The sequence below is a fragment of the Polistes dominula genome, unplaced genomic scaffold (genome assembly GCF_049000335.1).
Source record: "Polistes dominula isolate Pdom_NZ unplaced genomic scaffold, Pdom_raw_medaka contig_78, whole genome shotgun sequence".
Lineage (NCBI taxonomy): Eukaryota > Metazoa > Arthropoda > Insecta > Hymenoptera > Vespidae > Polistes > Polistes dominula.
In genome coordinates, this window is record NW_028301042.1 from 29,958 (window position 1) to 55,986 (window position 26,029).

A 26,029-nucleotide genomic window follows, 5' to 3' on the forward strand; every position below is an offset into this window, starting at 1 on the left:
TTTCCTTTTTTTTACGTTTATACATTAATAATCGATTCGTTGGTAATTAGAGTTGACAATTAATAATAACGTAAAGCCTTGATTTTGTTGATTTAATTGATCATTATTTTTATTTCTTTTATTTATTTCTTTTAATTATAATATATTATATATATATATATTTTATTTATTGGACGTGAAAATAAATCATCGAAAAAAGCCAAAAAATAAAAATAAAAAAATAGGAAAAAGAATATTGCGGAATATTGCTACTATTTACTCGATGGAATAATATTTTTTTTTTATTCCTGTTTCGGTAAAAAGCTAGTGCAGTAGCGTTTATTGCGTTCTATATGTATTTTCTTTTTTATTTTTCATTATTTTCAAGGCGTAATATGATATTCTTTTTTTTGACCGATTAACCCAAATTGCAATATAAAATGAAATTAATTAAATGAAAACAAAGAAAGAAAGCAGAAAATAAAAAAAATATACACGCGTAGGAAAGCTTTCGATCATACAATTTGTAATCAAAAATTAAGAGCTTTTTTGATTTCAATTGCGTTCGCGATATTAAAGCAACGTATGACTTCTTCTTCTTCTTCTTCTTATTTCTAACTGCGGTTGTAGAGAGAGTACAAATCCTGTAAACTTCGACAAATATTTGCATGTCGAACTGCACGAACGATTGAAAAGTTTGATCTGCCATAGATTCGGTAGGATCGTTTTTCAAACGATTTATCCATGTATTTGTTCCGTTCCCTTTTACAACACACATTCTAACCATTCTTTTTTTCTGTATCAAGAAACTTTCAATCTGTGTTTTATATCTCCAATATATGTATACAGGTAAATTACAGTCAAATATACATACAAATATATCTATATATAAGCATGAATAATACGGGTAAGTAATAGAGTATTGATGAAAATGATTTGACCACTTTACAAAATGATAGAAAATTTGCTATATACAATATATCAACTATATTCAGGATAGATACACAGTACGCATGCTAGAATTATGCGTACTCACGTGCATAAAGCTTTTAAGACGAAAAATAAATGCGCCATGTTGAGCGTATTTGTCATTTATAATCGTAAGAAAAATGTGCTGGATATTTACTTTATATAATGCATAATAATATACTTATGTTTTTTCATTTGTCAGAAATTTATTGCTTTTTTAATATTTTAATAACTAATATATTTCTAATATCTGACAAAAGAAAAGAGAACTTACTAGAAAGTAATAGCTCATTATAAATGTATTATAATTTATACGTAATTGTAGAAAAGTATTTTATCTCCGAAACAATTTTTCTTATTTCCGATGGAAACTTGAATAAAGAAAAGTTTTTCAATTACCGATGACGTTAAGAGTAAGGAGAGAGACAAAAAAGTCAAAAGAATACGATCGTGAAAAATCGTTAAAAAACACGACGATGATAACTACAAAAGATTTCACATAATAAACGAACAAGTATAAATTGATCTACCTTAGAAATAGAATTTGTTGAATAGAAAATTGATCAAATTTTACTTTTATTCTTCTTATTATTATTATTATAATTGTCACTTTATATGCTACGTGATAGCAATGAGAGAGAGAGAGAGAGAGGGAGAGAGAGGGAGAGGAAAAAATGTCTTTAGACGCATTTAGCATAAGTATGGGTGTTTGTCATCATCATAGCTGTCAAGTAGGTCTTGACGAAGACGACAACACTAGAACACGACGATATAGGAAGGAGAACAAGTGGCCTACATCGTTCAATAAAGCCAGTAATCTCAACACAACCCATACGATCTGCTTTGCTATGCTTTGCTTTACTTGGCTTTGCTTTGCTTTGCTTTGCTTTACTTTACTTTGCTATATCTATCGTGTCTTTCAGCTTGATAATAGACCCTTCGGCCGCCAAACGCAACGAGAGAACGTTTTCTCACGTCCACTTTGCGAATTCTCCGTACTCCCACTCGACGACGATAGTACTCTCCTCTCATTCTTTTTATTTCTTTTTATTTCTTTTTCTTTCTTTTTCTTTCTTTTTCTTTCTTTTTCTTTCTTTTTCTTTCAGAGGAGATTCGATGTTGAAAGCAACCTACTAGAGTTACCAAGAAAGAATTCCGTATCACACGTTATCAGATATTTACGTTTCCTTCGATATCCACCTATCTTACTATCCGAATATTTACTGTTTTTCTTGATCTTTATCCTAGTAGTCTTTTCTAAACATGACATTATTTTCGATTTTTTTCTTTTCAACTTTCCATATGATTAAAAGGATTACGGAACTGGTTTAAAACTATATTTCCGTTTGATTGTGCGCGTAAAATAAAAATAAAACTTTTGTTCAAATTCGTTACCCAAATTCGTTACACGCAGTTCAATTCGACGAGGGTTTTTTTTTTGTTTCTTTTTGTTTTTTTGTTGTTGTTTTTTTTCGTTGTTTTTGGATAGTTACTGACCGAGGAGAAAAGGGGAAGGAATAGGGTCCAGCGAAAATTGAATTTTCAGATACTAAGGGAAAATCGCATTTCCTTCAAAAATCCACACCTTTGAAAACTATCGATCGTAATGTATTCGTCGAGTTGTTGGTGTATGCGCGGAAGTTGGTGTTAGGGCCAGGTTTTGCACGCGATTCGGATATATCAACTTGGAAAACTCTCATAGAAATAGAAAAAGAAAGAAAGAGAGGGTGAGATATTGAAAGGAGGGAGAGAAAAAGTGAGAGAAATGGTTAGGTAGGTTTTTCCAAGGACGTTCCTGTTCCCAGAGTTATATTTCGTAGGAATAACGCGATCTTTTCCCAAGAGTTTAGAAATTTGTCAAGAACGATAGAAAATTATGGGCAATGAAAAATGTGGTCAAACTTTCTTATAATATACTTCTTCGGGTAAAAACTTATTATGCACTTATCAGCTATATGATTGACGTGTTTAGATTTCTAAAGGTTTTATATATTCCTTCGATAATATAAAAATCAATTTTTATGTAATTTTCACGCAATCTTTTAACGTCTCTGCTCGCAAAGTCACTGAAAACTTCATAAACTTGTTTACTTCGTATTTTAACATTATTTCTTGTATATTTAATCCAATTTTTCTTTCTTCCTATTCTTATTGAAGGTTTCTCCAATAATTAATTTATACTTTTCAATGTGTTTTCAATCTGTTTGAATTATTCGAGACAGTCAAAAGTAGAAATATTTCTATCGCGTTATGGTTTTTTGTTCTTTTCAAAGAAGAAAAAAATAAGTACAGTACAGTACAGTACAGTACAGTACAGTACAGTACATAGTAACCTACATACACATTCACCTCACGTATATATATATATATATATAATATCTAGAGAAATTGCAGTTCTTTCAATGCCAAGGTTAGCGAGAAAAAAATACAATTGTCACTCTCCCTTTCTCTTTATCTCTATCTCACTTTCACTCTTTTCCTTCTAGACAATGCATACGTGCACGCGAATGAAATCGAGTTCTCCAACGAAAAAGTTATTCATAAAAAGTTTATATATGTAAATCTGTCTTCTTTTTATCGCATGATTTTCTTACATATACAATATCTGCATATGCACACATACGTATATATACATTCTTGATAAAGTTTAACTTTCTTATTTGAATGTTAGTTTGAAGATAATGTATTGTCCTTATTCGAGAAGAAAGTAGAAAGTATAGTAAGTAGTAGTAAAAGTGGACAATATTTTTTCTTTAGACTTTTTCTTAGCAAATATTCTTCCTAGCAAATATTTGTATGAAGAATTATTTGATTAGACATTTGTAACGTAATATTTATATTTATTATCACATAATCGTGGAACAGATCTTGAAATTTGTATTAACAATTTCTTGGATATATTTAGATACATTTCCAACAGAATAATTAATTAGACAGATTTACAGTGTATATAATAATGTGTGATTTAATGAATACAATTGTTAAGGGTTAAATAAATTCATGATTCAAAATTATGTTGATATAGTTGGTAGGTAAATGTTTGAATGTCCGTTTCACTTTCTCTCTCTCGCTTTGTCTTACTAGTTGCTCGTAGTAAAAGAGCTTTCCATAAAATGCGATTTTAAATGCAAGCCAGCGCGCTTACAAAAACCGCGACGAAAAGAGTTTTACGAGGAGCGTTCACGCGGGATATTAGGACGCAAATAGCTATGGTGATTACCATAGGGTGGAGAAATAAGAGAATGAAAGAGTCACAGTGCTTGCCCCTCCAATAATCCCTTTAATACATTACGTTTATATATACAAGTATCCGAGTTATAATGTGATCCAAGCACATCTCTACACGTTTTGCCGATTAAATTCAACCCCTATTGCATTGGTGAATACATTATTTCTTCTACAAGTAGAAGACATTTGTTGTCTCTTGAAGCTTTTTCATCTGCTAACATGCATAAGGAATCTTGCACTCACATTTTGTCGATGTAATAAATACATACATATGTAAAAACTGTTCGGATAGTAGATTGAAAATGATGTTTTATTTAATTCTTAAGTAAGTAAATAGATTCGTTGAAAAATTCAAAGCTAAATTAAAACATTAAATTGTAACGTAGGTTAAGTGCCAAGGAACTCTCTACTCCGTATATACTATATGTGTATGTATGTGTATACCGTGTTGTTTCGTTTGTCGTCTACCAACAAATTCGTTTTCACGGGAGAATGTAAACAGAAATACAGTCGCGAGCATTTGGCTTTACAGTTGAGACTACGGGAGTTGACCTTCTTCAGAGTAATACGATATCTGCAGGCGACAAGACACAGGCTACAATTTTCTCTACTATAGAAAGAATTTTCAACAAATTTTCAACAAATTTTCAACAAATTATTATATCTACAAATTGTTGTTTGGATGGAAGAATTATTATTTAATGACAAATCATCATTAAATTTACGGTTTATTAAACTTAATATGTGTCTAATCAATTATTCATTCATTACAGACGATTAAACTCACAATAAGTAATATTATTCTATGATGAACATAAATTTGATCACTAGACTATTGTTTATTAATAGAACGTTTAATTTTATGAATATAAAAACAAACAAAAATAGATTGCATAAATTGATCTTTCCTTCGTTTTCTCTAAGAACATTCTTCGCTAGTTCTACGGGATGAAAAGCAGATATGAATCCGAGTAGAAATCATTGAAACGAGTTATAATCATCATCATCATCATCATCATCATCATCATCATCATCATCATTTTTATTTTTTGTATTTTTTTTCTCAATACATCAAATAATAAATATCATACGAAAATAATTTACTTCTGATGAGTGAATGAGTGATTAAATTCGTTGGATCGATCAAGAAGATGAAGAAGATGAAGAAGATGAAGAAGATGAAGAAGAAGAAGAAGAAGAAGAAGAAGAGGAAGAAGAAGATTTAAAATAGTAAGCTTAATGCATCTGCATAGACGGTAGCAAACCGCAAACGATTCCAAAGCGGTTGTCTCAACTGCTTTAATTACACGCTCTAATTACCGAGCGTAATTCGTTAAACGTTCAAGTCGTCCGGTACAGTAACCAAGTACTTTTGTTATTCGTTGTCGCGATTTTAATCGTGCGAAAACACGAACAATTGGATTCGACTTATATTAACGCGAGAGACCACTCAAGACATTTGTTAACTATTCATTTTGTTCAAAAAGTACAAGTAGTAATATATACATATAATCTTCGTGATTATTCATTATTTGTCCTCTTTTTTATTGTAATGTACATTTTTAAACAATATGTATTTCCATCAATACCATTTAAATCGGAAAATAAATAAATGCTCATGTCGCGTCATCGTCTCGAACATGAAATATAATCCGATACTTTGAAAAGAAACTTACAAACACAAAAGAAGAAAATCTAGCTCCGCCAGCAGCAGACGGACGGAAAGACAGATAGAGAGAGAGAGAGAGAGAGAGAGAGAGAAAGAGAAAAGGGAGGGGGCAGAGTGTAAGAATAAAACCGTAGGACGAAACGATTTCGGGTGAGATGCAAATCGCGATTTCCATAACAATGCAAGGTGCACGTTTGTCTCTCTGGAAAGTCGTTGGAGGGTCAGAGAAGCAGAGGGTGGTGTGAGCTTTGAGGGTGGGATTTGGTAGTGGTAGTAGTAATAGTATGAGGTTAGGGGTATGGGGGTGAGAGTTTGTGGGATCGTGGGTGGTTAGAAGTAGTATGGGGTGGAAGAGACGGTGCCGCGAGTCGGGGCATTGTCCGATATAACGGAGTCACCTGCAGTAAGTTATAAAGCACATTTGCAAACGAAGTACTCGACATCGAACCAACCAGAACGAGAAAGAGAAAGAGAAAGAGAAAGAGAAAAAAAGAAAAAGATAGATATATAGATAGGGAGTGAGAAAACAAAGTTCACGATACCAACAAAACAGTGCACCCAAACTTAGATCGAGTCAACGGATCATGTTCTTTCCTTTTTTCTTTTGTCTTTTCTTCTTTTGTTTTTGTTCTTTTTTTTTTTTTTTTAGCATACCCATAGTCTTTTTGTATCAGTATCGTTCGATGTTCGGGTTGAAAGAGAAAAGAGGAATTCAAGAAGAGTTCAGCATTAGGACGAAGAAAGAAGGGTAAAAGGTAGAGTAGAAGGAGTAAGAGGGGAGGGAGGCCGGAAGGGTAGAAGGGCAAACGTTAGAACGGTCCACCGATCTGTAAAAGAGCGAAACTAAACGAGAAGGGACGGTGATTTTCTCCGTAGCGTTGACACGGCCGATTTGTACGAGCAACAGGCAACTTTCATTAAGCCTTTTCGAGTTGCTGCTGCTTTTCTATCTCTCTTCTCTCTCTCTTCTCTCTCTCTCTCTGTCTTTCTCGTTAGTTGGTTGGTTGGTTGGTTGGTTGGTTGGTTGGTTGGTTGGTTGGTTGGTTTATATTATCCTTTTCTCTCTCTCTCTCTCTTTCTCATATACACCGTCTGTCAGTGTATATTTCTGTCTCTGTTTCTCTTTACTGTTCGACCATCTACATCGGTACGGTTCACTCGTTGGCACGTCTAGACCAACCGCATAATCGAGAGATTGTGTGCGCGCGTGTGTGTGTGTGTATGTGAGTCACATGCTTACCATGTGCGTTCGGCTTGGGTCATTCACGACTTGCGTACCATCGTATTCAACCATTGTGATCGCAGCGAGTAATGACGAGAGATGGTACAGAATACCACTACCATTCTCTCTACGCTTCCTATAAGGGTGTGTACGTGTATAGGTATAAGGTAGGGTATGCGCTAGAGTATATGCACGTTTGCACGCCTTTAGTATTACGTCCTTCGATTCCATTTCGCATTTTCCATCGCAGGCTTCACCTAACACACGTGAGAATTCAATTGTGTTCTCTACCGTTCGTTCATTCCTAACGTTTATGTGCACGAATTTATGATAGATCATTCGGTTAGCGCGATATAACCGATGCAATTTTTCATATATTTTTGTTCTTTTTCAAAAATGAACAACTTTGATAGTCTCCCTTGACGCTAACATGATTCTTCGTGTAATCTGATTTGAAAAGATTACACGATGTTGACCCGTTATAATAATAACATTATTCTTTATAGCATAATTCCCATTGGGAATAAAGTTAAATATATTCTATCTATATGGTTAAATGTGTTATATCATACATATATTAAACGCATACAATAAAATACTCCCTTAAAAAATGAACTCTGACGAAAGAAACAAATGAAAAAAAGAACAAGAAATTCTGGATGCATATAAAAGTAATAAAATTGATTCCACAGGCGCTATATTCGCGCATATCGGAGATCAATGTATTCTCCGACAAGTAAAATACGTCCCTTTCGAATATCCGTCCGATTTGTAGTCGAGCATGAGTCGAAGAAGGATCTTTGAATTCCGAACTCGTCTCCTCGCCACGTTTCACTTCTCCACTCCCTCCTAACCCCTATCACCTTCTCCCTTCGCTCTCTAACTCTTCTTTTATAGAAAGAAAAATCAGACAGCGAGGTACAGTAAGTTGAAAAGGAAAAAAAACCAGCCATACCAGGAAGCAAACAGCAAGAAAAAGTTGATGGAATAAGAGGAAAAAGAAGAAGAAGAAGTAGAAGAAGAAGAAGAAGCAAAAGAGGAGACAACGATAACGACAACAACAACAACAACAACAACAACAACAACAACGGCTAGTTCGAGATTTGATGGACTCCCAGAAGAACGAGCCGTGCCTCTCAATAATGTGCTAAACACCAAGATGCGTACTATACATGCCAAACCATACGTTTATGTATACCTAACACATTCTTTGCCCACTATTATATGACTTGTTACTCTTCTCTCTCTCTCTCTCTCTCTCTCTCTCTCTCTCTCTCATATTCGAAGCTCACCGACATCCATAAACACACACAGTTGTCGAGCATCGTTTCCGTTGAGAAAACCTAGCTGTAGTGAATGAATGAGAGAATGAGAGAGATGAAGATTAAAGGGAAAAAAAGAGATAGATAGAGAAGGGTTGGTTGAGCAGTTGAAAAGAGAATGAGATAGATGGATGCAGGTCATGAGAAAGAAAGAGTGAGAAAGAAAGAGAGAGAGAGAGAGAGAGAGAGAGAAAGGTACTATGATATATATATATATATATATATATATATATATGTATGTATATGGTGGATACATAGCACGGCTTGCGGAGGGCACAAGTTAGTGTCTATATACAGGAGGAGATCGATAGAGGACAGAATCCCGGGACATCCCCAGCGATCCTGTTCTCTTATTCTTGCAAGAAGCATCTTTGGGTAGCCAACGTCGTGTGTTACCACACTGCATGTCGCCATTTTGCATTTGCGTGACAGAAAAGGGGTAGAGGGGTAGAGGGGCAGAAGGAGGGGGGGGCGGCGGCGGCAGAGAGAAAGGAAAGGAAGTAGTAAGAAGAGGAATGAGGGGAGGAATGTTGATAGGGGTGAGATGAGTTGAAGAGAACGGAAGGAAGGTAACGCTATGTGCATTATCCTGTATGCATTATCTTCCTTTCGAACCCTGTCTTCTATCATCTTTCTCTATATGTATGTGTATCTATGTATGGGTGGATAGATGTATGTGCATGTATATAACTTTCTCTCTTTCTATCTATGCAAAGTTCTATCTAAGAGCATAATTATCGAGAGAGAAATGTAACGTCTTCTCTCTAAGAGATACGTAACGAGATTAAAGGGATCTTACTCAAATGGATACATTCCACTCTCTTGAAACCTTCCTATTAGCTGTTCTACACGGATCTAATATAGGTATATGCTGATGCTTATGCGTGTAGTATACTTTATCTAGTCCTTAATTTCTAGTTTGCACTAATATTTAGCATCTTTATGTTCTTTTGCAAAAATCGATCTTTTCTTATTTTCTTTTCTCTCATTTTCTTCTTCTACACATTTGTTTCTTTCAAGAAAAGGTGGTTTTATTAGACTTCGGAAAGCAAATTTCAAAATTGACGCATGCATAGGTAAGAGTACATGAATTGATCTAACTAAGTACGGAAGTAAGTAGCTGTTTATGTCAAAAGTTTTGAACGTGATCGACGAGGTTGAAGATGTTGGTATTAACGGTTTTTTTATTTTTTCTATTTTGGTTTTTTCAGAGAAGAAGAATAATTTGATAAAATAAACTCGTGGATCGTCATTTTCTTGTTCTCTTTTGATTCATTCAAACACATCGAACAAATGTTATGCAGGGTAAGATCATTTCTAAATTCTACCTTCCACCCTCACTCCTATTTCTTCTTATTCTCTTATTTGTAATCTCTACTTTCGTCTTGTCCTTGTTGTCTTTCTTTTTTCAAATATATAAAAAGGATGCATACTAGAAGCTATCGTGTCTCGCGAAAATCCATGGGTTAACCTTTTTCCAAGTGAGCTTAAATCCACCTTGAGGAAGAGAGAGAGAGAGAGAGAGAGAGAGAGAGAGAGACAGGAAAACCGTCGTTCCGGAAGATGTAATTTTCTCGCGGTTGGAAATCCGCGCGAAAAGAGTACTACTCGTGAATGGAGATATCTCCCATAGGAGAAAGAGAGAGAGAGAGGGACCTATCCATACATACCTACACGTACCTACACTCGATGACTCGGTTTGTATCAGAATCCTCGGAGAATTTTTCGGATCTTTTCTTACTTCCTCAGTGGAATTTCGAGTCATGAGATATACGTATCTATGTATACGTGTATATGTACATTTCTATCTATGTTTGTATGTATTTTTGTATTTAAATTAAATGTATATTTTAAATGCATGTAATTTTGGTATGCATTTGTATATTTGAATATATGCGTGCTATACACTTTGTATATATTTTTATTTGCATGTGTAAGCGTGTATTAGTATACGAATAATATAGGTTGTCGAGATGTATATCGATAAATACTGGGTTAAGAAAAAAAAGAAAGAGGAAAAAAGAGGGAATGCATTTTGTGCATTTCCTTCCCATCCCGAAGGATGGGAGAGGAAGATTCGAAGATAAAAATTAAAGCCCTTGTAAAATATTAATCTTGGTTACTACCGTCAGAATCTAGTATTTGTGTTTTTCTTTTCTTTCTTTTTTCTTACTTTTTACCTTGTTCTTTTTCTCTTCTTCTACTTCGTTTCTCTATATACCACCACGAGAGATTTATCCGTGCTACTGTGATATGTGAGAACTGGAAGAAAGAGAAAGAGAAAGAGAAAGAGAAAGAGAAAGAGCGAGAGGAAGACATTTTTTTTTTTTTTATTAAAACCATTGATTTCCATACAATTATAAATATTATACATCGCGTTGCTGTGTCTCATGTCAGTCTGATTAAATAAACACAAGAAAGTGCAAAAGAATTCAAAATGATTAGCGTTTCACAAATTGCATAAATGTAATTTGGACGTAATTGTATTGTACGTATGTTGTTCTAGCTAATAAGATCATCGTAAATATTTTGTCCATGCTTTTTCAATACGTTAAAAAGAAACCAGAAGAACATCGATCTTTTTTGATGAAACGTATTACAAAGCATCAGGATATTTTTCCCGGCTAGAGTAAAATAAATAAATCTAAAATTGTTCGATTCTTCTGTCCTCTCAGTCGTGTCGTGATACATACTTACTGACGTGTTTCGTTTGAGAATAAAGGAAGAAAAGTGAAAAGAAAGAGATCGTTTCGCTATGAGAAATACTTTATAAAATCGTTGAAAGTAGTACTATGTTACAGAAGTATTTTAAAATTTGACGGATATTCACTAACATTTTATGTATAAAGATATACGAAGAGAAAAGAAGATTGTCGGAGAATGAAAGAGTACCTATGAGAAAGAATATGAAAATAGTAATTTAGTAATAAGCGAGAGTGACTGTATATTATTGTTAGTGATTGTATAGTTGATCGATGAGAAAGAAATTGAGTGACGAGGAAATGATCGATTATTAAAATAATTATTTAGAGAGAGAAATTGTAATAGTCTATTAGAGTGTATTAGAAAAAAAGAATGATTACAACGAGAAAAGGAAGGAATATGAGAGACTATGAAAAAGATGGAGAAAAAAAGAAAGAAACTACAAGGGAGTATTAGAGAGTATGATAAAGAAAGAGAGAAAATTTAATGGAGTATTAGAGAAGACGAAAGAGAAAGGGATTTGACGTAAAGTAAATGGAGAAAACAATAAGAAATGAAAAGAAATAGGTTAAATTATAAGGTAGGTAGTACTTTTGTATTTTGTTAAAAAAATTGGACGTAGGAGGACTTGAAGTAGACGACGATTTAACTCTCGATCGTGAGAGAGAGAGAGAGAGTGAACGGCCAAAGATAAGCCGAAACAAAATACGCGTAGTCACGTAGCATAATACTTTGTTTATGAAATATATGCGACCGTGTTCTCCTTTTTCTGCTTATGCATAAAAAATATGAAATTTATAGAGAAAAAAGACTCGTAGCAATAGTTTTCTACTGCAATAGGATCTTGAAATTCGTAAAAATAAGGAAATAATGAAAAATATGTTTTACGGAAAGCAGAGAGAGAGAGAGAGAGAGAGAGAGAGACAAGAAAAAGAATATTATAAATTGTAGAATAAAGTATTTCATTAGAAATTGTGTGTGTGTGGGATCAATGACATACATCGAGAAGTCCGTTTTGTGAATTTAGGTAGGTGTAAACCTATAGCGGATGTGATTACTTTAGTATCGACTAAGCGTTTCCACTGACCATTATTTACCAAGTCCTCTGTGCTGGAGTAACTTGATATAGCGTTCAACCGATTCTAATGCGACCTTTGACGTATGTATCATGCTCGATCGTAACTTTGTGTGGCTTTCGATTGCTTCTAGGATAGACCTATTTTTTAACTTAATTACAAGGAAAAATAAATTCCTTCAAAAAGAACACAAGTATAACCATTTCTCTTACAATTGGATAGATCGATATCTCAAAAGCCTTTGTTTTTTTCCGTAGGCTGGACCCTGACGCAACTCCGACGCAACTCCGACGCAACTCCGACACAAAAGAGTATGCAATTATAAAATTCCAATAACTTTTTCCAATAATGAATATCTATTTAATTATCGTAAATTGTTAGATGGATTCTAAAAACAATGAAAAAAAAAAAGTTGCTTTTAAATAAAAATAAATATAGAGAGAAAAAGAGTGATCAAGGTAATAATAATAACAATAACAATACTAGTACAACATCTTTGTTTATAGTACTATTACTTATTTGACGTCGGAATACAGTGTTATTGGCATAGTTAAATCGGTATGGCAGTTTAGAACGTTGTTAATCACCTTGGTAAGATATATATCTGTTTAAAGTTAACACATTTATCACGCGACTGCGGAAACATGCTTTCTCTCTCTCTCTCTCTCTCTCCCTCTCTCTTACATTAGCAGACGTTACTTAATGGATTTATGATCGAGATTGCAATCCGAAATACATAATCGAAAGCTTCTATTACGTTACTTGACTCTTTCAATCGCGTTAAGATTCTTCTCTCATTTGATTTCAATCCATACTAGCAGCTAGTTCTTTTGCTAATCTAAATGCTTACATTTAAAAGTAAGTTTTTCCTTAGAAAATGTTCTACTGAAGTTGTTCATTAATCTTTGCTCGATTTAGGAAGCTTAAACGATCATTTTGCAACGCGCTTTTCTTCGTATACCCTATAGGTACATATCTTAACCCTCTTTCTTTTACACACACACAGAGAGAGAGAGAGAGAGAGAGAGAAAGAGGGTGAGTTTTTCCCTACTCGAGCTCGGGCTTGGGCTATCTTCTCCTTAATGTATACTTTTTCTCACTGTCATAATTGAGGTACTGGATGAACAGGGGGAGAACACTCGACCATCATAAATTTTCGTCTTACGCGTTAAGGGTTGGTGGTAGTACTGCACTCTCTCACCGTTACATCCATCGTTTTAGGTAAAATATGAGCAAGATAATTGTAAAATGACTTAAGGATAAGAACTTTGATCCTTTTTACTTTTTCTTTTTCTTTTTATTTGTTCATTTTTCTTTCACTAGATGGATGGAACTTAATTTATGTAATCAATAATTTTCATATTTATATTCGTATAGTTAAGCGTTTAATGTATTAGTTGCATAATTGTTGTTCAACGTTTTGCGTTGAAAAATAACCTTTTTACAAATCATATTGATCCTTTTTAGACGGCGTAACGCACGGCGTAAAAATCGTTAAATGAATGTTTAACCGTTTGAGTGCCACGGGCTTTTCTCATTTCCTGATCGAAACTTGCCAAGCGGCGCGATAGCGCTTGTTATATTCCGTGTCGAAATTTGCCAAGCGGCGCGATAGCGCTTGTTATATTCCGCGTCGAAATTTGCCAAGCGGCGCGATTGCGCTTGTTATATTATATTTTTATTATTTTTTATATTATTTTTTTGTTATTGTAATATTTCGCGCCTGCTGTAATTATGGGCTTCGCAGCTCAGAGCGCTGCAGTTTTCAAGACAGGACAGAAGAAGCGCGATCGCGCCGCTTGGCACTCAAACGGTTAAAAAGAAATAGATATGAATGACTATGTGATACATATATGTGTGATGCACGTTTGTTTATGTCGCGTTGTATGTAATTGTTTTGAACGTTAACAAATTTTAAAAGAACTTATAAAAAGTATCAAAGGTAGGAAGGAAGGAAGGAAGGAAGGAAGGAAGGGATGAAAGGTGCGCGCGCGCACGGCGACTAGTTTCCCGGCAAGGAATACACGGTATTATTCCTCAGTAAGCGCGTTTCGACGGCCGGGAATGGTGCGTCCGCGTTGCGTTCCAACCTGTGTTCCAAGTGTTCAATTAATTCTTAACAAACAAGTTGTTTTTGTCTAAGCAGTTTGCCGACAGGAAGTGTTTCATGAAAAACACAATGTTTCCAAATTATTATTATTATTATTATTATTAAACGAATTAAAAAAGGATACGTACAGACGCACATGAAGCTAAGCGATACAACCCCTTAGACTATAATGAAACATTTGTTTCACGAGGTAAATAATTCTTTTCTAACATATATTTCATATACTATTTTGAATATTCGTTTGTAATATAATATCGTTAACACGAGATTTAAACTTTAATCTTAAACTTGATCTCATTATGAAATCTGTGAGTTGAATCCCACTGTTGGAACGAGAGAGGAATACACGCATATACTTGGCATGGTGTTTCGTCAGTATGTTACCAAGAGAAAGAGACATGAAATCAGAGAGATAGCTCTTGGCCAAAGTTTCTGGGAACGTCGCAGATGTCTAAGAAGTTTCGTCGTACTTTGGTGGAGAGAGAGAGAGAGAGAGAGAGAGAGAGAGAGAGAGAGAGAGAGAGAGAGACCGCGATTAAGTGAAATCAAAGCGACTGCCCGAACAACAGTTTCCTAGTTACGCGTCTGATTCTGACGAATCTTTCTAATCGCATACAAATTATTCACAATTGTAAATTAACAAAACAAATCTAATTCTTTATAATACCATCGTATTATAATATTTCAAATAAGCGGAAAATAAAGCAACGTATTGACAAATGTTTCTAATGTTCAATTCATTATTCAAATATTTATCATTTTTCATTTTAATCATCATTCTAATCAATATTCATTTCGAATATAGATAGGAATTAGAGAAAGAGAGATGGAGAAACTGTCGATAATTGATAATTATAATGTTTGTCTCGATTCTAATCATTGACCTAATCATTATTAATTCCGAACGTAGAAACAACAGAAATAACATATATCGAATAAGAGAACATTCAAAAATCGTTAATTAGATATAGTTATATCGGACTCTATACTAATCATATGTAATAATTATTGAATGAAAAAAAGAAAAAAAGAAAAAAGAAAAAAAGAAAAAAGAAAAAAGGAAAAAAAAGTAAGATAAGAAATAATTGAAATGATCCGATCAAACGATTTATATGATAAAACGACGAAGCAAATAAAGTTATGCTCGAAGTTTTCCTTATCTTCGTTCGACCGGTTTTCTATCTATCTCTCTCACGAAGAAAATCGTTTCTTAAAGTGGGATTCGTTCATATCGCTTTCTAACATTTCCACCATTCTACCATTCTACCATTCTACCATTCTACCATTCTTCCTATAGGAAATATTTGTAAGGTAAACTTTTTATTCTGCTGAGCAAGTACTATATATAGACTACAAATACAGACATATCGGGGAAAAAGTTGTATCGCAGAACTACAAATCCAATGGAAATTTCGCTTGTAAAAATAGAAAAGGAAGAATCGTCGAATCTCAGCATTGACCTTCTCGACTGGACCACAAAAGATTTTCAATATTCTACAAACTAATCAATCCCCCCCCCCCCAACCAGACACCCACCCACCCCTTCACCGATTGTCTTTAGAGAGTCAATATCTCGTCATATTATATTTCATTCATTCATATTTTATAAATGTTTTCAATCTTTTCCAAATGTTCTAATCGACGAAATTGAAATTTAATCACTTTTTGTCTTTCGCATTAATAAGTAATTTCAATAAATATCTTGCATCGATTGGTTTTTGTTTTTGTTTTTTCGCAATCCGTTGAATGCGTTCGTTTGTTTCGTGAATTAATTACTCTCTACGATTATCCGCGTAATTTTGTCGCAGCGCATTTTGTGAATCGATGCGATGCTTTGCTCGTTCGCTCATATCTCCAATAAATACTGTCTCAATCAATATTACATTGTTACATAGACCCTTTTGTTTATATCAATAGTTGTTAGCGACATAATTGCATCTATTTTATTTGATTTTCCTTTTATATTTAAACTAACCGCTGTTCTTTATTCAATTATTTCATTTTCAATAACTAGAATTTCTTGGTTAATGCGAAACATCTTATCTCTCAATGCATACACGCGTTTACATTTGAACAAAAAAGAAAAAAAAACTTGTTGAAATTTATGCGAAATAATAATCAACCTTAAAGAAGAAAATTTGTCGAATCGAATAGAATCGAATAGAATCGAATCGAATAGAATCGAATCGTTAGAAGAATTTGTTCAGGAAATAAAACGTCAAAGGTCCTCTCTCTCTCTCTTTCTTTCTCTCTCTCTCTCTCTCTCTCTCTCTCTCTTACGTTGTGTTCTCTCTTGGTCGTTTGAAATCGTAAGGAATCTTAATCAAGATCCGTTGAACCCTTTGCACCGTGAAAATCCATCGATCAAACGGGCCACCAAGGACAAATTGCAATTTAATTACTTTCTGATTGCTTGTAATTAGTGATTCAAGAGAGTTCATAGTTCGTATTTATTATAATCCACACAAAGTTATAATTATAGATAAGATCTATTCGTCAAATAAAAGAGACATGTATATCATTATCTTAGGATGTAAAATCGATATTTTGGTATACTTTTGGTATACTTTTGGTATACTTTTGGTATACTTTTAGTATACTTAGCAATTGGCATTTGTGCAAGAGAGATAACGAGCGAACGCGCATACGTGCGGTAATAGACTTGGAAATAGGGCATTCTTGATCGGAAATACATAAAATTTCAAACCAAATAGAATCCCATTTCGGATTCCCCCAGTTTTACGATTTTGGTCAGTACGACACGGTGAATCCTTTCCTAAGTATACGAATCGACTTTACGAACCAATTAAGTTTCGAGAACATTTTCAACAGAGATAGGAGAAATGTTATTACAATGAAATCTTCATCAATGTAAATTACGTTGACATCATTTTTTATTATACAAATACATAGATAATATACAATATAGGAAAGGGGTCCTACAAATATTTCACGAAATAAACTAATCCAGCAATTTATTTTCTAAAGATATCGGAAAAGTCGATGGGATTAAATCGATTCGAGAAGTAGCGTATTTAATCTCAAGGCAAGTCATTAATTTATTTTCTTTCACGTTCGCACACTAACCGAAGGAAAAGAGAATCATCAAGGAAATCCTTTAGTTTCCTGCAACTTTTCCTTTCTTTCTCCCTTCCTTCCTTCCTTCCTTCCTTCCTTCCTTAATCGCAAATTCTTGCTCCAAGTACAACTCAAAAACGCATCTCTTTCTCACCGTTAATGTGATTGATACAAATCGCAATGAGTGAAAAAGAAAAAAAAGAAAAAGTTAAAGAAAAAGAAGTTGAAGAAAAGGAAGGTGCTGTCGGAAAGTCTGTGAGGTGCACACGTCGAAAGCAGTGTCCTTGGAGATATCCTGTGGCAAAGAGGCACTACTGGACCTGGAAGATATTTTCTCTCTCATTCACTCGTTCGCACACACGATCATCGATCGTTTTTCTCGGCTGATATAAAATAAAGAGCTAAGAATCCGATGGTGGTCCAGAAGTGCTTGAGAAAGGACCAAAGAAATGGAAGAAAGGAAGAAAGGAAGAAAAAATATCGTCGGAAAAAGTAAAAGAAGAAAATGAAAGAGAAAAACGTTCATAGGTATCGCGAAAAATAGCAAAAAGATAAGAGAAAAAGATAAGAGAAAGATAGAAAGTTTTCATTTAGTCGAATCGTAAATAAAAGCAAATGGCTCAATACGTATATACGTATTGTACTAGGTATTGTAGTAGGTATTGTACTAGGTATCGTACTAGGTATCGTGGTAAGCAATCAAAAATATCTTATACAAGGGGTATTTTTGTGGTGGTGGTGGTAGCAGGTATACTAAATTGTCCAGACAACGCGAGTCGAATCTCTGGGATAGTTATTTACGGTAGAACCTATGTTAGAGAGATAATAATTGTCCTTTCCTCTTGTGTGCTGCGTTTGTCCAACAACGTAAGATAGAAGAACGAGTATAGCCCCAGGAGTCATGTTTCAGTTTTTTTCTCTTTTACTCGATAGCAACGAAGGATACACCCATCTTGAGAATTTAGTAGTACTTTATTAATCTATATTGTTACGGATTTCTAATTTTTAATACTTGTCAATATTATAATATTACAAAATTATGAAAGTATTACAAAATTATGAATAAATAAATTGAATGATAAAAATATACAAAATTCGAAAATACAAACTAAACAAAGTACTTCTGAAATTTACTCCAGTAAATTTCAAGTGATAACATCCTAGGATATATTCTATCTTTGTAAAACGAGCTGGAGAAACTGTTGTATTATCTTTTCACAAGTCTATATATATATATATATATAATATGTATATGTATGTATATGTATGTATATATTGTTGTAGTAAATGAATGAGAAAGAGAATGGAAAGGGAAAGAAGACAAAGTAGGAAAGGACAGTAAGACTGGAAAAGATTTATCACTGTCTAAAACAAGTTTTCTTCGAGTGGAATCAACGACGCGCGCGTCAAATGCTTTTTAGTATTATTAACAAAAGTTATTAATTATTATTATTCTAGCAAATTGAGAGTAAAAAAAAAAATACGAGTTAGATCGATATTAAAACGTAGTATATTGGTGTGCAAAGAAAAAGTAGGTATTATAATTCAATACTTGTAAAAAGACGTTTATTGTTGAAGAAGTAAAGGTAACACAAGACTTTCTTTTAAGAGTCGGAATTTTCAAGTAAAATCTGAAACATTTCAGCAAGCCCTTTTTCTTTCCCTACCCCCTTTAAGTTCCCCAGGACTAACCAAACTCTTTCTCCTCGCAGCATCAGCGCGTTAAGTTTGTAAGAGTAAAACGTTTCGTCGATACTTAGAACGAGTCTGGGTATTACTTTAAAACTGTTAGAATTTATTGAATAGGATCGTGAAGTAAGTTTAATGTTACGGAAAAGGATGGTGGTGAGAGTAGGGTATTGTAGTGGGGGTAGGAAATCCTTAGTGGTGGATAACGTCTCGATATTTGTAGCAATTAATCTTGGAGAATCGTTGGATCGAAAGCGTATTATGAACGTTTCGAGGACGATATCCTTTGAAGGTTTGCAAGAAAGTCAGCTCGATTTGAGGACGATTAAATTATCCCAGTAAAGGAATCTATCTTTTCGAAGCTTTAACGTTCAGTGAACACACAAGATGTTATAATGAATCGAAACAAAAAGATGAACTGTTATTTTTCAATTTAAGCTTAAATATTAATCATTATTATTTCGTATAATTCGGGCAATTAGAAAAATGTGACGGTGTCTTCATTAATTTTTGCCTTATTTTTCCTCTCTCTCTCTCTCTCTCTCTCTCTCTCGTTATTATCGACTTTAACGCGACGGACTTTTTACACGGAAAAACAATTTGTAGAAAATGGAGAGAACATTAGCGCCAATCCCGTCTCTATATTCGTGGTATTTTTTAATAATGTAATTTTTAAAAAGCCTTCACCATTTGGCTCGTAAGTTTAAATCTGATAATCGAAGCTCACCCATCGTGTATTGGAATTTTTGTTATTTCCGCTATGCTATTATAACGAAAGAATCGGATAATATTTTCCTTTAGGTGAGATCAAGTTATATTACCATTTGTTGAAGAAACACGTGTACTATTTTCTAAGCAATACGAAAAAAAACAAAACATTTTCGAGTTATCCTCTCCTCTCTCTCTCTCTCTCTCTCTCTCTCTGTGTGTGTGTGATTTTATTTGCTCGCAGAATGAGGGTGGCACAACTATTACTGTGGTGCGTACTACTCGAAGATTATGGTGGAAATCTCGGAAGGGCGGCAATTACCAGTGACTCCATACGACAAGACGCCTCCTCCTCCTCGTTCGCAACGAATCCTACGTTACAAGGTAAACCCCACAAGCAATTGGAGTTGTCAACATTCTTACACAAATTGTTTATTTCTATTTTATTTGAATGAACTTTATTAGTGAAAGATGAATCATATAATTTGTTCAATGTATTTTTTGGTTTAATACCTTTCTTTTGTGTAGCATAGAATTTAGGTCAAATAATTATGAGAATTTAGCTAAGGTAAATTCACTTAATTAGTGAAATCGAGTAAAAGGAGCAATTCTATTACAGCACAACTACTACAGGCATCTCTTTTCTAACAAGCTTACACAAATTCTATCGTCATACTAATCTTCTCCGTTGGATCAGAACTCTCCTATCGTAGCTTCTATCTTAGGTAAATTCTCGAACGATGTATACTTGGGCCTTCATAACGATAAAACCGTATTATGATTATGCTCGAAGCTCAAATTTGCAAAAAAAAAAAAAAAAAGAAAAAATAGTGGGAGAGAGAGAGAGAGAGAGAGAGGAGAAGGAGGTTCCCTCGAAATTTCCTAAGTCGATGAGTCGTCAACTGAACGACTTTGCACTCCCAGCATAATTTCGTTAGCATAATTCTTGTTCCCGACCCTCGACCTTATTTAATTAACGCTTCTAATTAATCGTATTCGATGAAACACGTATAGTATATTTAGTATTAGAAAATGTTCGTCGCTACCCCTGTGTTAAGTTGTGTTTCACACGCACTACACAAGTTATAGAAAAAATGATGAGAGTAAAATGTGTTTCATTGTGTACGCAATTAAATGACAATTTTGCTAATATTAAATACGCATGGAGTGACAAATTGTCAATTTGATGTTGACGACGTCGTCGTCGACAATCTAACATATGCACCTGACACGTAAAGTAACATAATACATAGTTATACTACATACTATATGTAGGTATATAGTGATAGTATGTCTGACAGACGGCGGGAATATGCTTCACCTTAAGCATCTCGGTATTCGCTTGGAAGAGGCGACGTGAAGAATCTAATATGGGCGTTAGTGCATTTTTAGGATGCTATTCGTTCTTTAAGAGTTATCAAATAAATTTGCAAGTATTTAGCGAAAATAGTTGCAAAAGGAGTAGCACGAATTTTCAACTATTTGATTAATGTACAATAATAAGATAATTAGTGATACTAAAATATACCTATCTGCATAATGTTAAAGCTTTTCAAAAATACCTTTAATTTAACTCGAAGATCAAAGTAGCGAATATTTGTAAATACTTTATGCTCCTGTATTTATTTAGTTGGTGTTGATTAATTAGTACGAATTAAAAGTGAATATAGAATGAGTTCCATTTCGTTCTCTCTGAGAGCTATTCGATAAATTTGCAAGTAATTATTCAGAAAATCTTTTCAAAAGAACTTCACAAGTAAATTATGATTATGAATATTATCTAATTAAACTAGGTCTATATTAATGAATGCTACTAACGTAAGAGTTAGGGGTAGCGGGTGGATGCCTTTCATGGGAAGGATCCGCTTCAGGGATACGAGCCTGCCCACGCGAGTCGTGATTTTCTCTCACCTCCTTAAATTGAGAAAAATCATGTCCCAAGTATACCAAATTCCTACCCATAACCGCCACATCCTTCCCATAGAAATATCGATAATAAAAAGTTGTGTTAGCCATAAAAGATAATAGTTTTTCCGAATAGGAAAGTCATTCATCTTATTTGTATTACGAATAGGTTGACATTAACCTTTTCTCTTTGGGAAAGAATTTAGGATTGAAATTTGGATCGAAATTTGGATCGAATCAGAAGGACCTTTCGAAAACGATGGATCCTTTCTCGGGCTTTTACTTTTCTCTTTTGGAAGAAAAAGAATAAAGAAAATAAAAATACGGCATTCGCAAAAACTCGATCGTAAAACTGGGACGAGCTCTCAGAAGAATCATGGTTCTACCATGGAATCCAGCGTATAGTCGAAGAGGGGGGCGTGTTCCACACTTTTCAGCCTCAAAAACTTCCGTCCAGGGATGGATAATTTTCAATATGGATTCGAATTGAAAAAAAAAACAGGTAAATAAATAAATCAAAAGAAAAATTGATATTATCAGGAATTGGTTATTAGGGTAAGGCTAGACGAGCGATTAACTAGAGAAATCCATTTGACTGAGAGAGGAGGGTCGGTGCATCGAACGAAATCATCGAAGAACCTTGAGAAATGATTCATCGCGTTTCCAAGTGGACCGTCGAAAACTTTGGACGGACAAGAACTCGTACAACGATTTATCAAAACTACCTTATCCATTTAATGGACGTTCGAGAAAAATTCTACTACGGTCTTTGCGTTGAAATCATTGTTACTACTACTAACTATTTAACCAATTATCACAAGAATTACGATTCGAAATTAGATATTTATCTATTTGAGATGAAATGAAATTCCAACGATGCAACAAAGAAAAAAGATACAATGAGGTTTTGCATCCAATTAATATTGATTTTAATTGGATTTTCTCTTCTACATTTTTTCCTTGTTTTTTCTTTTTTTTTTTTTGCAATCGTAGGATTACTTTATTCTTTTTCTTTTTGATCCAATTAATAAAGCTTTCTTTTGTGACATTAATTTTACTACCGTTTTATTTCAATTCGAATTATTGGATTTTTTTGGTTCTTTTTGCTGCATGCTAGTCTCTATTAATGTATAATGGAAATACTGACTGATTATTTTCCGATGATTTCTTTTGTAAATAAAACAAATGAAACAAATGATATCTGTAATCAAGCGTAAACAGAGAGATATCCGGCGATAAAAAGGGAATAAAAAGGAAAGGAAAAGAAAAGGAAAAGACATCATTGAAGTTGGGTACAAAAGGGCGTGGCGTGGCGTGGCGTGGCGTTCGAAGCCGAAGTGGTTGAAACGGGCTTGGTGAGCCTTGCCGAGCAGCAGCTCCTACGCGAGTAGTTAGTTCAGCAACTTTTTCCTTTGACGATGAAAGATATTAATTAAACTGTCACAGCCACGGGAGCACGAAACCTCCAACTTTATTTCGCCACTTACAAGTTTACTACTTAAGCAAAAAGAGTGAAAGAAAAAGGAAAAAGATGATCCGAGGGATAAGGGAAGGATAGGCGAATAAATATAGTAAAGGTAAAACAACAAGCTTCGCGACAACGACAAAAAAACAGACTTTCTGTTTTGATGTACAGAAAATTATGAAGAAAAAATATTGAAACAACAAAAGAACAATAAAAGGAATTAATCAAAGAAAGTGTATCTTATTAATCTTCTTGTAGATATACTCTAAAGTATATGTATGTATGAGATAAGAGATGGAAAAAGATTAGATTGAATTAGTTTGTATCCTCTTAAAATGAAATCTAACTCTCGGCGATACGTGATATCGAAAATAAGAGAAGAAGAAAGAAAGACGAATGGGATGGTAGGGGGAGCTTAAACAAAAGGGGCGGAAGGATCGAAGCGTGATACGAAGCCTTGATAAACTCTATGTGAATATACATAGAGTTTTTCTTTGTTTTCTTTTTTTAATTTTCAATTTTCGAATATATACCGTGTGTGTAGCAGGCAGTAGCTACTATTGTAAACTATACAAAGATAGTATATAGGAATGGTGGAAAGCTTCGTGTTCCGCATGTGCGATCTTACTAATTTCCGGAATCGACGCTTCTCTCCCTTGAGAGAGGACGAGATATAAAGTCGAAGAAGGGGTTAGGCGAAAGAGAGCTAAAAAGAGAAAGAGAGACGAGGGGGAGTTAGTTCAGCTTGAATTCGATTAATTAAAGTTCGAATTCGCGGCGCTTCGTGAAAATGAAATTATCCTACTCGGTTGCTGACTTTCCTACTAAAATAGAAAAACAAAAGCTCTAGTTGAATATTAAAGACTAATTTGTATATGCGCGTGAACAAGACAAAATCTAGGAGAGTAGTAGTAAATGTTGGTCAAAAAAATATAAGAAACGTAGTATTATGAATGAGAGAGAATGAGCTTAAAAGGGGGTCGGTCGAACTCGTGTAACAGCTTGCGACTTTAACTGCAAAGGAACGCCGGGGATGAAGGGTAAAGAGCGAAGGGCTTTAGCTAGATGCTACTTCCCCCTAGGATATGTATTTACGGCCGTCGAAAAGTGAGAAAACTTTGGAGAGCTGGCATTGGAGAATTTAAGATCCTGTGAATCTGTGTAAGACCGATGGACTTTCTTTTTTTCTCCTTCCTTCCCTCCTTCCTTCCTTCCTTCCCTCCTTCCTTGCTTCCTTCCTTCCTTGCTTCTTTGGCTTTTTCTCGAAACCTTTCGATAATCCGTTTTCACGGGCCTCTTCTCTTCTCTTCTCTCTTGTTAGGAATACAACAAGAAGAAAAAGAAGAAGAAAAGAAGAAGGGAGATAGAGAAAAGGGATTGAAAAAGGGATTTAGATCGCGTAGCTCGTGGTTTGTAAATCAAGTTAAAAGAAAGTACATATATAAGAATAGATGGAAAAATGCGAGTATTTGTTCGAAAGAAAATTTTGCTTAAACAATTAAATAAAGAATGAAAATAATCTAGAGTAGGATCTTGATGAATTATCATTGAGTTATCATTATCGAGAGACAAACAACACGAATCATTTCAAACGCTATATACAATTGTTACATTTTAATAGTTAACAAAGAAAACAAGAAAATATCTTTCAAAGGAATTAAATCCCTTTGAATTTCCATGAAATATAAAATGATTTTTCCAACAAATGGACAATCGAATAAAACCGATGCACTGAAAAATCGATCGAGCTTAGTATAAATGTTTTAATTGGCAACAAAAATACGTATATGGATTAATTCTTGTCCACGTTCACTATAAATCCTTATAAATTATATTATTGTTTTGAAATGTAAAGTAAAAGTACGCGTGAGAAAAAAAATAGTAATAATAATGTTTCATTTCCTGTTTCCTCGTCACTTTAGGAGTATCTCCATTGTCCCTAAAGACAATAAGCTTTTGCCACTTGGACGGACCTTGGTAGGTTTAGTCAAGAAATCGTGCTTCGTTAGGAATAGGTTTCGCTATAATACTACTAGCAATAGTCAAAGAAAAACAGTAAAGAAGAAACAAAAGTGAATGTTTATTGTTTCATATCATTTTCGTCTGTTAAACTAACAAAGATAGAAAGAGAAAAGATACATATAACGAAATGGAGGCTTAGAAAAATATGTGTGACACGTGACGCAAGCAGCAGGACTATCATATCTCCAGCTATCTTATTATCGTTCCTTTCTTCGGAAAACCAACCCAGACATCTCGATGATAAAAATCTTTTTGTGAGCGCATAATATCATAATAACTATGTAAATCCCCTAGGATGCAAGCCCACGAATAGAGAATCATCGGGTGGTATTCGTATGCTAAATTTCTTCTTTCTCTCTCTCTCTCTCTCTCTCTCTCTCTCTCTCTATTTTTTCGACATATGCTGCTCTTTACCCTATAACAACACACACCACATACGCATGTACCTACGTGTAAATAAAAAATAATTCATTATTTTGTTTTTCATTTAAAAATGAATTTACGATAAAAGAGAGTTCAAAGACCTCTCGAGAGGTAAAATAATAAAAAGGATTATTCGAGCATCCAAAGTCTACGCTCGTTGAAATAGAGATCAACTGGGATTAACAATAAATCCTTCGAAATCCTTTAGCGAGAACTGAGAAGTTAGAAAGGTGCAAAGAAAGGATTAATTATGTATGGAAGTCGCGATTGATTCTACTTACGAAGCATACCAAAAATTTACAATTAAATTCCCTTATAAACAACTTTGATCAATATTTCGAAAAAAAAAAAAAAAAAAAAAAAAGAAGAAAAGAAAGAAGGATCATTTCAGATGACACTTTGTTAGTTAAAGTAACAAAACAAAACAAAACAAAAAGGACACGACCAACTAATTTCTCAAG

At 34.2% G+C, this 26,029-nt stretch overlaps 1 protein-coding gene across 3 annotated transcripts in view; it reads left to right on the forward strand.

Annotated features, from left to right (window-relative positions):
• The first annotated feature begins 14,035 nt into the window (after nt 1-14,035).
• The window catches only part of LOC107072397 (lachesin), a 32,955-nt gene continuing 20,961 nt past the window's right edge, over nt 14,036-26,029 (forward strand). Inside the window, exons 1-2 of one of the 3 annotated variants that reach the window (XM_089175026.1) lie at nt 14,036-14,468; nt 19,998-20,137. In XM_089175026.1, coding sequence (XP_089031152.1) covers nt 19,999-20,137 — 139 coding nt within the window. In that variant the 5' untranslated portion in view covers nt 14,036-14,468; nt 19,998. The remainder of the gene's footprint in view (nt 14,469-19,997; nt 20,138-26,029) is intronic. The other 2 variants (XM_015332288.2, XM_089175027.1) reach the window with 2 other exon arrangements.